This window comes from Apodemus sylvaticus, chromosome 5, assembly GCF_947179515.1.
Source record: "Apodemus sylvaticus chromosome 5, mApoSyl1.1, whole genome shotgun sequence".
NCBI lineage: Eukaryota > Metazoa > Chordata > Mammalia > Rodentia > Muridae > Apodemus > Apodemus sylvaticus.
Window position 1 is genome coordinate 113,738,565 of NC_067476.1, and position 16,326 is coordinate 113,754,890.

Consider the following 16,326-nt stretch of genomic DNA (forward strand, 5'->3'; position numbering starts at 1 on the left):
AAACACTGAAGATCACTCTGGCACCATATCTGAGATAAACTTCTAGAAAAGTGATTTAAGGTTCAATAGGTAAATATATAGTCTTGTTTCAAGTTGCCAAGATCCCTTATGTAGACTCCTGCAATCTTACATGCCCAGCAGCATATAGGAGCTTGCCTGTGGCCTTGAAGACTCACGGATTCAAATATTAGGTAACCTTTGTTACTTTATTCTTAGTTGGTTGGTTGGTAACAAATGGCAAAACAATGTGTTCTAATTTTCTCCGCATTGCTAATTGCAGTCCATCACCCACAACAAACTGAAGAGTTCCTTTAATCTTTTATGGACTTTGACAAACCCAGGATTCATAGCTAAGATACAGAGAGGAATTTCATGAATAGCCAGTATGTAGCAAAATTGGGCTTTTAGAAGAGTTTTTTTTTTTAAAAAAATGTCTGAGGCAAGGCTAAATCCTGGGTACAGCATCTCAAAGAAGAGTCACACTTAGGTGTCCTCATGGGGATGTGCCTAGATGCAGGTTTTGGGAATTTTATTGTGCAGCCTGTTTCTCAGGAACTCTTCTGTCCTCTTTAATATTTGAGATTATAGAGATTATAGAGTTGCACTGGAAATGCTTTAGATGGCATTACAAAGTGATAAGATAAAATCAGGAGCTATCAGAGGTTTAGGATATGGCTTTTCTCTCTAAATGGGGGTTCTGGTGAGATTCCTAGAAAATGCTATATTTATAGCTAGGAATAGGGAAAAGACCTTAAGCAGTTGTGAGTTGTGGTGGAATGCATGCATTTTCAGTTGGTAAAAACTACCAGGACTACCTTTCTTGTCTATAATTTTCTTTCATTCTCTTTGTATTGAAATTTTCTCTGCTTGCTTTGTGTGTGTGTGTGTGTGTGTGTGTGTGTGTGTGTGTACGTACGTACATGTGCATGTAGGTCCCCACATAGGACAGAAGAGATTTCCTGAAGCTGGAGTTATAGGTGATTGTGAGCGGCCTTTTGTGGATGCTGGGAACCAAACTCTGTCCTCTGGAAGAGCAGCAAGCTCTTATACCTTCTGAGTCATCTCAGCTCCAAGAATCTTATATTTTTCCTATTAGTAGATGTCATCCCAGCTCTAGGATCTATAGCACCTCTGGCCTCAGTGGACACCCATATACATACACATATACAGCACACACACACAAAACTCAAGATAAAATTAATCTTTTTAACATGCCATTTCCATACACACACACAGGTAGATTTTAAACTATTCTAAGTGATCACAAAGCAGGGCAATGGTGGGATCTGAGAGAGTTAATGACAGTAATAGTTCTTGAGACCTTGAAAATAATGTCTCAGAGCATCTAAGTTAATCATGTATGCATGTATGTATGTATGTATGTATGCATGTACTATGTGAATGGGGGTGCTGTAGCACATGTGTGGAAGTCAGAGAACAACTTTGTGAAATCACGTCTCTCCTTCCATCTTTACATAGCTCCAGGGGTTGAGCTCAGATTGTCTAGCTGTGTGGCGAGTGCCTTACCTGCTGGCTCATCGCACTAGCCCTCTCAGAGGACTTTAATAATTGGAATATTTCTAACAATTGATAGTCAAAAGTTATTGTGAACAAGGCATTTAAAATCCTAGCACCTGGGAGATAGAAATAGGAGGATTGCCACAAGATTGAGGTCAGCACAGCCAACATGAGTTCTAGACCAGCAAGGGCTACACAGTGAAACCTGTCTTAAAAATTTCAAAAGCAACAACCCAAACCAGCCCTATGTCATGCCTCTGAGTTCTCAGTAATTCCTTCTCTCTCTCCTCTCAGCACCATGTATGTGTTTGGCGGCTTCAACAGCCTCCTCCTCAGTGACGTCTTAGTCTTTACCTCGGAACAGTGTGATGCACACCTCAGTGAGTCTGCTTGTGTGGCAGCAGGACCTGGTATCCGGTGCCTGTGGGACACAGGGTCGTCTCGATGTACCTCCTGGGAGTTGGCAACTGAAGAACAAGCAGAAAAGTTAAAATCAGAATGTTTTTCCAAAAGAAGTATGTGTTTTCTCTACTTAGAATTTAAAGATCTAATTTTCTCTGAATTGTGAAGGAGCTTAGCCTCTGCACTTGTGTGTTCACTTCATTCTCTAGTTATTTCTTATAACATACACAAGATCTTTGGATGGGAGGCGTGTGGTTCCTGGAAGCCGTTAGCAGGTGATAAGTCTTCACATTACACAGGTTTCGTGTATCAACTCCAGGCCTGGCTATAGGGGATCTGAAGCTGTGGCACAATGAAATTTGTTTTCATTTTGGTTTTATGAGACAAGGTCTTGCTCTATAGCTCAAACTAGTGTCAAGCTTCTTGTGATCCTCCTCCCTCAGCATCTTGAATGCTGGGGTTATAGGCATGTGCCACTGGCCCTACCTGGGAAATTTTTTGATGACAGACATGTTATATATTTCTTTGTTCAGCTTAGTACTCACTAGCAATCTGTTATTATTAGATATTTGAAATGAGACTAGTTGTAACTAAGGGGCTAATTTTTTTCTTTAGTGTATGTAGTAGGGCAGATATAGTAACACATGCCTATAATCCAGACACTTAAGAGGCTGAGGCAAGAGGCAGTTCTAGGCTGGCCAGTCTCAAGAGCCAAGCACATCAACGATAATAGAGCTCTGTGTAGATATTGGCTGTTATATTGATGATGAAAATCTAATGTTAAGGATAAGATCTTCTAATGGGAGCATCACATACAGCAATTTGTTCTGGTAGACAGCAGAGAGCTGCTGTTCTTGAAAAGTATTCCCAGCCCCGTTAGCAGTGCAGCATGGCAGACAGACTATGCTTCCTGCTTCTAGAGTCCCTGGGCTGCTCTTGTTATTTTTGTCTTCTTTGCTTCTTGCTTAGTGGTTGCTCTGAGTACCACTTCACCAACTCAGTGAAGTCACGTGCAGAAATCTTTGGAAAATAAGAATGCCTCCAAGATATTTGACCATACCAATCAAATTAAAGTATGAAACTACACAGATTCCTTATCTAGTTGTTGCAGTTACATGAGAGTTATATGGATAGAAACCGGTTTTATTTTTCTAGTATGTGTCAAATAAAGTTGTGCAGGGACATAAAGGTCCTAAGGCTGTGCTGTTGATAAGAATTTTGGTTCATTTATGGAAAACAGCTTACCAGAACCTGGTAGGATTCATAATTCTCCCAAAACAAAATAGGTAGAATTACCAAAATTTAAAGTTAAGCTAAAGTGTATAGCGTATTGGAAATACTGTTATCTTACGTAGTTCAGTATGAGCCCATTAGTTTTATCTCACTTTCTGGGTGGACCTAATCCTGTCAGAGTAAACTTGGCAAGAAAAGGAGCCTACATGAAAACTGATCAGAGGAGTTTCTCTGGTGTTAGGCCAGTGGCCTCTCTTCCTGCCTGTGTATGTCATATCCATGAAATGGTTTAATAAATGGCAACACAGCTTTGTAACTTCTTGATTGGGGAATTAATGAGAATTGTGTCAGGTCTACAAAGAGTGGAAGTTCTGAAATCCACAAGTTTGGATTCACATGAGTGTAGAGTGCAAGTTAGCAAGTGCCTCCTGTGGGGTTGTGGGTCACTGGGTATACCTGTACTCAGGTAGGCCTTGCATTTGTAACAAGAACAGATGTATTGGTCTCTCATATTGCTTTCTTTGGCTTCTTCACAGCTTCTGGTGTTAATTCTGTTGCTAGTTGATGTTTGTCCTGGGAAGAAAAGCATTCAAAGGTCCAGATCTTCCATTATATCTTAGAAGCTACAAAATTAACATACCTTTGATTTTCACTTTCTGGATACTATGGGAGGACAGTTATACAACAGTGTTTCTTTGATTGTCTGCCTATAACTGTTTTATTTTAACCTAAACATAGCAATGTTTTTTTCCTTCTAGTTTGACTCTGCATTTTGCTTCCCAGCTATTGTTAGGAGTTTACCTATCTCAGATTATACATAAGAGAGGCTGCCACATAGTTGATGGAGTTGATGGGTTTGTCTTCTCTCTGTAGCCCTTGACCATGACAGATGTGACCAGCACACAGATTGTTACAGCTGCACGGCCAATACCAATGACTGCCACTGGTGCAATGATCACTGTGTCCCTGTGAACCACAGCTGCACAGAAGGCCAGGTCAGATGCTGTTTTTCACAGATTTTAGAGAATAGAAAAATGCTAGTTGAGTTTGGGTGTAGTGCAAATAATAAGTAGAGTTATTTTTAAAATGTGATATTAATTTGAATTCTACTGTTGCTCAGGCTTTCTCTTAGGAAGGGATGCTATATACATCCTGATTCCAAGGATCATTCCAGCTACGGAGGTCTGTGTGCAGTGTTTCAGAAAGCATGTTTTACACAATGCCCTTGGCCCATATCTTGACTCAGTCTGACATCTGGGCTAATTATGTGTGATTTGCTTTAGGTGATAAAAGGCTAAGGATAAGGTGATCCAGCTTCTGTTGTCTTTGGTGGCTCATGACATTTTTCCTTGCGGTTTAATGCAATTCATAAGAAATAAAACTTGAGATTGCTATGGTGGGCACGGACTGGGAGAAGCTCTGGAAAAGCAGCAGGTTCAGCTTTCACGTTTTACAGATAAACATTGGATGAGGCTTGGTGGCGCTCGTGGTTCCATCGGGCTGCTACCTTGCCAGCTAAAAGCATGTTAGTGAGAATACACACTGTGGTATTCTCACTGCAGTGCTGCTTCCTGTTCATTCTATCTAATTCAGTCATTCTCTCTCTCTCTCTCTCTCTCTCTCTCTCTCTCTCTCTCTCTACCTATCGACCTACCTACCTCTTATCTAATTCTGTCTGTCTGTCTGCTTGCCTGCCTGCCTAATTCTATCCATCTTTCTGTCTTTCTATCTATCTAATGCTGTCCATCTGTCCATCTATTTTTCTATCATATATCTAATTCTATACATCCATCTAATTCTGTCTATTATATATCTAATTTATCCATCCACCCATCCAGTTCTATCCATCCATCCATCCATCCATCAGCTATCTAATTCTATCCATCCATCCATCCATCCATCCATCTAATTCTGTCTATTTAATTCTTTTCTTTATTTCTTTTCTTTTCTTTCTTTCTGCAGTTAACATTCTCAGTTATGTTACTGTCTTCAGGTAACATAACTTTAATTCTCACTGAGTTATTTGTGTGAATATAAACAAAAGCACTTCTCTACTGTGTTCTAGATCTCCATTGCCAAGTATGACAATTGCCCCAAGGATAACCCCATGTACTACTGCAATAAGAAAACCAGCTGCAGGAGTTGTGCCCTAGACCAGAACTGCCAGTGGGAGCCCCGGAATCAAGAGTGCATCGCCCTGCCCGGTAGGGATACCATACTTCTATTAGGGTCCGAAATGTGGTCCTCCCTCCTTATATTAGGTTGGACCTAGGAAAGAGAAACTTATTCTGTCTATTTAGCCCTCTCATTATTGGGGGAATTATTTTGTATGTTTTTAACTTAAATATAGTTTTTATATATTTCTTTGAAAGAAAGTGAAGAAGAAAGTGAAGTGTCATCTCATATCCCACTGTCCTTCCTTCTGCTGTGGTAACCTGGTACTAGAGCTCTGTGGCCTCAGCAGCAGTCAGGAATGTGCAGGAAGCACTTACTGACAGTTCTGTGAGAAGAGATTTCTGCCATGTGACCAACATCATCTGCCATGTGACCTTCATTCCTGACTATTTCAGCAGAAGTTCGGGGTGATGATTTTAGGTCTTGAGTTCAGCTAGCCATGACTAAATCTCTATGATGCATTTGCTTGATCAGGATATCCAGGAAAGCTTCTATGCTCTCCAACATCTGAGACTTGAGTAGGGCAGTAGATCTGGACCTTTTGAAAGCATTTTAGTTTGCTGAATGGGCTGTAGTTTAGTCAGTGTTCTCTTGCATGAAGAGATACCATTTCCAAAGCCACTTTTATGAAAGGAAACATTTAATTGGGGGCTTGCTTGCAGTCTCAGAAGCTGTTATCATCATGTCAGGGAGCATGAAGACACAAAGGCAGGCAGGCGTTAGAGTGGTACTGAGAGCTACATCCTGATCTGTCAGCAGAGAGGCAGAGAGGGTGTGAATAAGATGGGACCTGGCATGGGCTTTTGAAACCTCAAAGTCTACCACCCTCTGTGAGATACTTCCTCCAACAAGGCCACAGCTCCTGCAACAAAGCCACATCCCCTAATCCCTCTCCAACAGTGCCACTCCTTGGGGAATAGCATCCACATATATGAGCCTATGGGGACCATTCTTATTCAAGCCACCACAGGCTTTTTGTCCTTTTTTTGTTTTGTGTCTCAAACTTTATGTCCAATAGCATACCTAGGCACCTTGTTAAAAGACAGGCCCGAGAGCCTGCAGCATTGATTCCCTGCCAATAGCACATTCTGAGGAGCAAGTCTATCTGCTCTTAAGTTACATCTTTGCCTGACCTCAGGAGCCATTCTGTTTACTGAGCACTGTATGCTCCGGTTCTGAGGAAACTTTTGCTTACTCACATCCACGATAATGTCCAGGGAGCAAGCATGCTTCTTCCATCAACACTTTACCAGTTCAGTACCACCACAGAAGGAGATCACAGACTTCCGTTGTGTACTGTATCACTTTGAGGTTTTCCAAACCACTCTCCCTTTTGCTTCACTGTTGGCATGCCTTATATACTTGTTTCTACTTCTATTTTATGACATGAAACCAGAGTAGCATTTGGAGGCTTAAATTTATTCATTCCCAATTCAATTCCATTTTCAATTTACTTTTTCTGTATATGTACATCTGTGTGCAGATAAATGTATCTGTGTGTGAGCACTGGAGGCCGGAGGCTAACTTCTGGTGTCTTCCTCTCTCATTCTCCATGGGGTCTTTTGCTGAACGTGGAGCTCACTAGTTACTTAGACTAGCTGACTCACAAGCCTCAGGCATCCTCCTGCCTCTAGCCCTCAGATGAGATTACAATCAAGCAAAACCATGCCTGGCTTTTTATGTGGGTGTTGGGGATTTGAACTGGGTACTTAGGCTTATCACAGTATTTTATCCATTGAACCCTCTCCTAAGCTCCCATTTGCAGTTTTTTTACCTCACCCTTCCAATATACATATTTATTTGTATGCCTTTTGTTTAAGATTTTTGACATCTTTTACATTTTTCTTCAAAAATAATTGCACAAATTAACAATGGCACCCAAAACTAGGAACATTAGCCTAAAGTAACTGTGAGGCTCATAGCTGTGAGCCAGGAACTATGACTGGTGAAACTTGTAAAAGGGTTCTTTTATTCTGGGGCTCAGCAGTGGAGAGTGTATGCTGCTCCTCCGGAGGACCCAAGGTCCTCCTTCCCCAGTGTCCAGGCCACACCCACTTGTAATTTAGCTCTGACCTAATGCCCTCTCGTGGCCTCTGTGCGTGCTATAGTCTCATGTCCTAACCCACATACAAGGCACACATACACACATTCTTTAAAAGATAAATTGTTTTATTTTCAAAGGTTTTTTTCTGCATATGGAAGTTAATAATGTATCTGATATTCTCACCAAATCCTAACAAAGCACCTGAAATTTAAATCAGAATTGAGTTTAGATGTTCAGTATTTTGAAATAGTAAACTGAACTGTATAATTTCTAAAACTGTTTTTTTTTTTCCTCTCCCTCTTTAAAGAAAATATCTGTGGCAATGGCTGGCATTTGGTTGGAAACTCGTGTCTGAAAATCACTACTGCTAAGGAAAATTATGACAATGCTAAATTGTCCTGTAGAAACCACAATGCCTTTTTGGCTTCCCTTACATCCCAGAAGAAGGTGGAGTTTGTCCTTAAGCAGCTTCGATTAATGCAGTCATCTCAGAGCATGGTGAGTCACTGTGGGCAGAACATCGGTTTCTAGGACCCACCTTTCTTCTGAGAGCACAGCAGCAGCTCTTCTGTGGAAGGCCACAGTTGTACATTATTTGCCTGGTAAGAGAAAGGATTGCAGTAAATGATTGATAATAGACTGTGGACCTCTACTTCAGAGGCTCTTCTTTGATCTTTTTTTCTTGTCTTAAAAAGTTCAGTACTTTGCATATTTTGTTAGTCATGCTCGTTAAGTAAATAATAAGATATGAACATATGGAATGAATGGTAATATATGCACATATTGTAGTGACATCAGATTATTCTGTACTTGTTTTATATCTAGATTCTGCTTGGGAAAAGGGAGAGTAAATTGCTAGTTACCTAGGTGTCATTAAGCCATCTATAGCCCTTGAAGGTATTATTATAGCACATAATGTAGTCATCAGTAAGAAATGTAAAATCTGCCTAGGTTTTACAGCCTTCTTCCTAAGGCTTCTGAACTCAGAAAGTTCTCTTACTGTCTAGCCAAACTCTCAAATGGCTTGTAGTTATATAGTCTCATTTGGTATTTTTCTTGAAAAGTCTAATTCTAAGACTTGTGATTTGACTGTGATGTTTCAGTCAGTTAGATACTTACATAGCAGTTTTTCTGTCCCTGCTGGCTGTGGTACAGAGAGGTACATGTTTTTGTCTACCAGGAGAAGTCAGAATGCAGCACAGCATTTCTCATTTGACACCACCTTCTTGTGATGGTATGCCATTATGGTGTGGGTCCTGGTTGTTAAATCTCAGGAAGTCTATATATCCAGAAATGACCCCAACCTGAACTATAGGAGGATTTCTGACAATTGGATAAAAGCCAGCATTCCTTGGGAACTTGGGAAACTGGTTCCTATCTGCAAAAAGGAGTCATTTCCTTTATATCTGGCAGAAGGGACATATGGCTATCTATTGTGCCTATCAGCATGTAAGCGCATGCTGGTTTCCAGGCCCCCTCAATATCTCACAAGTACCTAGAGCAGTGAATTAGTGAAACTGCTTTGGCTCCCAGCAGGTCACACATGCAACTGCACCCGCCCAAGAGCTCTTTGGATTTGTGAATGAGAGACACCCAGTTAATTTTGATATACCTTGACTAGTTCTAATTCTCCTCATAGCTAGCATACATTAACCACTCTAAGTTTCCTGAGTCAACTGGCTAAATCAACATTTCATCTCTGGTACCCCAGACCTAATGGTGGAGTGGCCCCTAGAGCCACTTTCCCAAATTCTTACATGGCTGGTTTAGTTCTTCCTTGCAGCTCTTAGGTCTGATCCCTTTCCTTCCCTGGCATGGGGATTGTCTTCCTCTCCTTTCTCAGTTCCTTGCCTGCTCAATCTAAAAGTCCCGCCTCCATCTTTCTGCCCAACCATTGGCTGTATGGCAGTTCTTTATTATCAATTGAAGCCAGCTAGGGGCAGGGACCCTCAGGTCTGGAAGCACTTTGGGGAGCAGAATTAAGACAAAGCATTAGAACCAATTCCCAACAAGTACCTGTTATACATTTCAAAGTCCATATTAATCTCCTGGCCCTTCCCTTCCCCAGCTACTTGTTCTCCTTGTAATCCAAATGATGAGTCCTTTTCACACATCTCTTTATCTCGCATTTCCCTAGCCCTGGCCATGTCCAGTCTGTTCCTTTTCTTTCTGCTCTGCTCTCTTCCCAATGCCTCTGGGTATTTTCTCTCCCTTATTCGCAATAAAAAAAAAAAAAAAAACCCAAAACAAACAAAAAACCTTATCCTAATAATGGAGTGGGGTCAGGTCTGAAGTTTTCTTACTGCTCCCCCTTGTATACATCTTGTGTCTGACACAGAAATGTGTCTGTCTGTGACTGGCAGAAATAGGCTCTAGAAGCTGAGAGAAACAGAGTGAGCAGGCAGCTCCGAGGTGGTAGTTACCAGAGTAGACGGAGAGAGGTGAGTGGTTAGAACGGACAGTGGAGACATGGCTGGAAACATGGACTCTGTAGGTGGCAGAAGCCAGCAGAAGCATGATCCACACCTTCACCTGTTTGCTTCCCTTGGGAAGGGCTGGACTCGCTGAGAAGGGTCTGTTTGTGCCCTCCCAGGTGTCCAGGACCAGGTGTGTGAGGGATGCAATAAAGGGACTGACGGCGTGACCGCTCCATTAGGGTGAAGGGTTTTGTTGTGAATAGGAGAAATAAAATGTCTAGAGGCGTCTTGGAGCGAGCAGAGCAGAGCACAGTGAAAAGGAAGCGGAGTAGGCTTGGTCAGGGCTGAGGACAGTGGGGATGGCAAGAGGATGACGGGTGAGCGAGGCTGTGTGCAGTGGACACATCACGTGCAGTCTAAGGAGGCCGAGGAGCCAGCTGGGGGGAGGGAAATGTGTAACAGGTCCTTGTGAAGCTGAGGGAGCTTATGGGAGAGGGGGATGCTGAGACCAGCAGACCAGAAGAGTTGGAGTTTCCGTTTGTAAGCTGCCTGATGTGAATGCTTAGATCCAAACTCTGATCCTTTGGCAGAACAGCGATATCTGCTGAGCCATCTCCCCAGCTCCTATAAAGGTGGTGATGGTTGTGGTTCTTGTTTTGTTTCTTTAAATCGCAGTGGGGAGCCAGGCACAGAGCATCATGCCTTTAATCTCAGCACTCAGAAGACAGAGACAGGTAGATCTCTTTGAATTCAAGGCCATCTTGGTGTATATAGGGAATTCCAGCTACCCAGGGCTCTAGAAGGACACCTTGTCTTTAAAAACAAACAAACAAAAAACATACAAACATTGAAATGAGAATGAAATTTCAGGGCTATACAAGACAGGAGCTCAGTGGTAGAGTGCATGCCTAGGAAGTACTGGGTTTGATTCCTCACAAGAGCAGAGGCTGAAACTATAGGTTCATGACTGGTGTTTTGTTTTGTTTTATATAAAATGTAGTGTTGAAGTAGATAAGTAGATAAAATGTGACACAGATAAATAGATAAAATGTGATATGTATACCTATACATAGTAGAGTATGATCTCACCTTTAAAAAGAATAGAGAGTTTTGGTAGTTACACTGCAGGAAATGTGATTATTGCTTTCCTCTTGATGTCTGAAAATCTTCATGTATTATCTTCTTTTGAGTCATTTTTATGCTTTGCAATACTGAATGCATATTGAAGTGATTACTTACTTTAACCTACTTTGACTGAGTTTGGAGAATAGGTTCTTTCTACGTCTGTGGGGTATGCCTAAGCTAGTGGTTTTTATGTTAGAGCTTGTTTTGGAGAAGACACTGGTCACATTCATAATTGTGTTTCTTTTGCCTATAGTCCAAGCTCACCCTGACTCCATGGGTTGGTCTTCGGAAGATCAATGTGTCTTACTGGTGCTGGGAGGATATGTCTCCATTCACAAATAGTTTGTTGCAGTGGATGCCATCTGAGCCCAGTGATGCTGGCTTCTGTGGGATCTTGTCAGAGCCTACCACTCGGGGACTAAAGGCTGCAACCTGCATCAACCCACTCAATGGAAGTGTTTGTGAAAGACCTGGTAAGGATGTAGATGCATACAGTGCTCCAAGAGGTTGCCAAGAAAGCATAGGAGGCATCCTTGATTGAGTGTTGAGATGATAAAATACTTATGACAACAGTTAGAGAAATACCAGTTTAGGCATATTTATTTCAAACAGAACCCAAATCCAAATAGTCTTTGCCTCTGACTGCTTTGACCCATACTGAAAATAAAAAAAAAAAAAAAATTACTAAAAGAACCCAATTTATATTGAGCTGCACTGTTTTGTTGGCCACAAAAGTGTTGAGAATTGTTCTAGAAGATAATTTCCTCGGTATTGGCAGAGAAATGCTATGGAGGAAACAACAACACAGAAACCAAAGAAACATTTAGAAAAGCAGCAAGTCAGGACACTATTCAGACACTGCTGTGGGGAGGGGCATGGCAAAAGAAGCCGACAGAGTCAATGCCAGATTGTGGCAGTGTCCTGTGCTGAGGTTAAGGTTAGATTCCATGAAGCCAGGCCCAGAGCAGCCGTGCACAAATGAGAACTCCAAAACAAGAGGTGCAAGTGTAGTGGAGACTCCATTCCCAGCAGGTCCTGTTGTACTTCACCTGAGCAGTACAGCAAAGGAGCTACTCTCTGATAGGGTTTCTCAAATACTTACAAATAGTTACTTACCTTTAATCATATGGTTTTGTGTGTGTGTGTGTGTGTGTGTGTGTGTGTGTGTGTGTGTGTGTGTGCTCCTGCATGCATGTACTTATGCGAGAGCATATGTATGAGAGTGTGTATGTATGAGAGTGAGAATGTGTGTATATATGTGTGTGTATGTGTGTACATGTGCATATGTGTCTATAAGAGTATAACAGAGAGAGAGAGAGAGAGAGAGAGAGAGAGAGAGAGAGAGAGAGAGAGAGAGAGAGAGAGAGAGAGAGAGAGAGAGATATACAGGTGCCTTGGAGGACAGAGGCGTCAGATCCCTTAGAGCTGGAGTTGCAGTTGGTTATGAGCCACCTCATGTGAGTGCTGGGAGTTGAAATTGGCTCCTCTGGAAAATCAGTACATGCTCTTAGTCCTTGATCCATCTTTGTAGCCCGCTGGATTCCTAACTTACCTTACAGGAAAGCTTTTTATCCTTGTTGAATCCTGAATGCCTTGGTAAATATTAATGTCATCCCTCAAAATTGTAAATGTAGAATTTACCAAACTCAGGTCATGAGTTATCTTTGTTCCAAGGTTTGTTTGTTTTGAGGTGGGTTTTTTTTTTGTTCCCCCACCTTTGTCTTCGTGCTTTTTAAAAAGAGTATCCATTTTTCCCTAAATGTTTAAATACAGTTGAATGAACAGAACATGTGACTCCAGTTTTGTGGATTTTCCTCCATGTAGTGTAGTGCTGACCTGATTTCATAATGGGCATTGAAAAGTCTTTGATCTTAGCTGACCGGTGTCCCTTTGGGTCTTAATTCCCAGCAAACCACAGTGCCAAGCAGTGCCGGACACCATGTGCCCTGCGGACAGCATGTGGCGAGTGCACTAGCAGCAGCTCCGAGTGCATGTGGTGCAGCAACATGAAGCAGTGTGTAGACTCCAATGCCTACGTGGCCTCCTTCCCTTTTGGCCAGTGTATGGAGTGGTATACAATGAGCAGCTGCCCACGTAAGTGAAAAGAGCCTTTAAACATTTGCAGGCAAGTTAGACTTGACTTTCTGTTCAAGTTCATGCAGAAGCTGGTTGGGCCAGTCCTTTCGCATTAAAATGTATGCATAGAATTTGGCAGTGTTCCATGCAGTAAATCAGATAAATCTAGGGTAAGTCACAGGGTACAGAAATACCTTTTCTTCTTTAGGGTAATATAATTCAATCTGTATAATGTCTCCACCTGTTAATCTACCAGTATATAAAGTGCTTTCTAGTAGAGACCCTCGCAGGTCCCTTTTTCATCCAACATCTTGATATTAAAAAGTCAGAAAAGTCCATGTAATATTTTGTATATATATTTTGGGCCCTTTAAAGTATTTCATTTCAATAATCACTATAGGGTACTAGTTTTAATTCATGGAAGTTAAATCATGTGTTAAAAGAAAAGGTAACAACAGTAAATTCAAATCTTTTTGTGATAGTGAATTACAAATTAGATTGTTTTGTTTTTTTTTTAAAGCTGAAAATTGCTCTGGCTACTGTACCTGCAGCCATTGTTTGGAGCAGCCAGGCTGTGGTTGGTGTACTGATCCAAGCAATACTGGGAAAGGAAAATGTATTGAGGGCAGCTATAAAGGACCTGTGAAGATGCCTTCACAGGCCTCTACAGGAAATGTGTATCCACAGCCCCTTCTGAACTCCAGCATGTGTCTAGAGGACAGCAGATACAACTGGTCTTTCATTCACTGTCCAGGTAAGATGCCTGTGTATCCTAGTTCAGATCTCTTATTATCTGTTTATAAAGAATAAACCTTGACATAAACTAGACACCCAGATCCCAAGACCATTTTTAATTGGGTCACTGGTTTTCTTGACCATGTTTGAGTTCTTTCTATGTTCTGTATCACTGTGTTGGATGCACTCCGTTCTGTAGGCTTTTTCTTTACTTGATTGATTGTTTCTTTGGTTGCCCCCCCAAAAAAAAGCTTTTTAGCTTTATGAAGTCCCATTTGCCAGTTGTCCCTAATTCCTGAGTCCTCATAAAAAAAAGTTCCTTTCTACACATGTATCATGCAGGGTACTTACTGCCTATGCTTTATTCTAGAAGTTTTAGTGGTTTGGGTTATGTCTGTGATCCATTTGGGGTTACTTTTTGTGAATGGAGATAGATATAGATCTATTTTCATTCATTATTCTGCATGTGGACATCCACTGTCCTCAGCACCATTTTTGAAGATACTATCTTTTCTACAGGTTTGTTTGTTTTGTCTCTTCATAAAATCCCAGATGCTGTAGTTATGAGTACTTAGGCTTGGCCTTCCAGTTTTCTTCTGTTGTATGTCTGTTTTGTACAGTAACATATTGTTTTGATTACTATAGCTCTGTGATCTATCTTGACGTCTGTGATGGCAGTCCCTGAAGTTTGTTGCTTTCACTATCTGGGGTCTTTTCTGGGTCCATATGAATTTCAGGATTTTTTTTTTCTGTTTCTGTGAAAAGTATTGTTGGTATTTTGATTGCAATTGGATTGAGTCTGTAAATTGTTTTTGGTAGAATGGTCATTTTCACAATATTAATTTTACTGATCTGTGAACATAGGATGACTCCATTTTCTAGTGCCTCTCTATATCCCTGTCTTGAAAGATTTGGAGTCTTCATTGTAGAAGTGCTTTATCTCCTTGGTGAAGTTTATTTCTAGATATTGCATTGCCTTTGGTATTATAAATGGTAGCATGCCCATGATCTTGTTCTCAGTGTTTTTTTTAGTTTAGTTTTTATGAAATATATGTGTATGAGTGTTTGTTGGAACTTATATATATGTGTATTATGTGCATTCATGCCCTCTGGGACTGGGTTTACAGACAGCTCTGAGCTGCCTGGAGATGCTGAGCATTGAACCCAGATCCTCTGCAAGAACAGCTAGTGCTCTTACCTGCTGGCCCGTCTCCCAGTCCCAGAACTACTAATTTTTGAGAGCTGATTTTGTACCTTGCCACTTTGCTGACATTGTTGATTGCTTCTAGAAGTTTAGTGATAGCGTTTTTGAGATTTCTTATATATCCTATATTATCTGTAAATAGGGATAATTTGACTTCTTCTTTTCCTATTTGTACCCTTTATTTCTTTCATTTGTGTTATTGTTCCATCTAGTGCTTCCAGCACAATATAGAAAAGGAGTGGCGATTGTGAACAGCCTTTATTTCTTATTTTAATGGGATTATTCAGTGTTTTCCACATTTAAGATAATGTTGGTTATGGGTTTGTCATACACAGTCCTTATTATATACAGGTATGTTCACTCCAGTCCTGTTCTCTCTAGGACTTTTATCAGGAAAGCATGTTGGGTATTTTACAAGCCCTTTCTACATCTATTACGACGAGCATGTGATTTCATCTTTGAGTCCATTTATATAATCTGTTGTATTTATTGACTTACATATGTTGAGCCAACCTGAAATTCTGGGATAAAGCCCACATGCTTGTGGATGGTCTTTGTGCTATGTGCTTGTATTGTGTTTGCTAGTGCTTTATTGAGGACTTCTGCATCCATTTTCATCAGGATATAATTTCATCAGTCTATAATTTTATTTTGATGTCTTTACCTGCTGTGCATATTAAGAGTAATTCTGGCTTCCAAGAAAGTATTTGGGAGTAATCCCTCTGTTTATTTTTTTTAAAAAATAATTTAAGAATGATTGGTTATTGTCTGGTAGAATTTTGCTGTGAACCCATCTGGTTCAGGACTTATTTGGAAGGCTTTTTATTACTGTCTCAGTCTCCTTGTTTGCGATGGTCTGTTTAGGTTGCTAATCTCCTTACGATTTAACTTTGGTCATTTGGAGGAATCAAGAAATTAATCCATTCCTTTTAGATTTCCAACTTAATGGAATGTGAGTTTTAAAGTATTTCTTTATATCATTTTGTAATTTTTTTGCATCGGTTGTAACATTTCCCTGTTTGTTCTGTTAATTTCTTTCTTTCTTGTGGTTAGTTTGGCTAAGAGTTTCTTGGTCTTTTTATCTTCTTGAAGAACCAGCTCTCAGATTCATAAATTCTTTGTATTATTTTCCTTGTTCCTTTTTCGCTGATTTCTTTTTTGATTTTTATTATTTCTTGCCATCTACTGGGGTTAGGTTGGGTTTGGTTATTTTTCCAAAGTCTTCAGTTTCATCACTAAGTCATTCATTTGGGCTCTTTTGGAGTTCTAAACGAGAACCCACTTGAGACTATTACCTTCCCTCTTAGACCTACTTTTAACGTGTCCCAGGAATTTGTTGTGTTGTCTTTTCAATTTAATTAGGTTTTGGGAATATTTTGATTTCTTCTTTGACCCAG

At 40.7% G+C, this 16,326-nt stretch overlaps 1 protein-coding gene across 1 annotated transcript in view; it reads left to right on the forward strand.

Annotated features, from left to right (window-relative positions):
• The window catches only part of Atrn (attractin), a 118,463-nt gene that overhangs the window by 58,129 nt on the left and 44,008 nt on the right, over positions 1-16,326 (forward strand). The window contains exons 12-18 of the mRNA XM_052183647.1: positions 1,813-2,033; positions 4,027-4,148; positions 5,219-5,357; positions 7,680-7,870; positions 11,168-11,387; positions 12,823-13,008; positions 13,511-13,744. Of these exons, the coding sequence (XP_052039607.1) occupies positions 1,813-2,033; positions 4,027-4,148; positions 5,219-5,357; positions 7,680-7,870; positions 11,168-11,387; positions 12,823-13,008; positions 13,511-13,744 (1,313 nt within the window). The remainder of the gene's footprint in view (positions 1-1,812; positions 2,034-4,026; positions 4,149-5,218; positions 5,358-7,679; positions 7,871-11,167; positions 11,388-12,822; positions 13,009-13,510; positions 13,745-16,326) is intronic.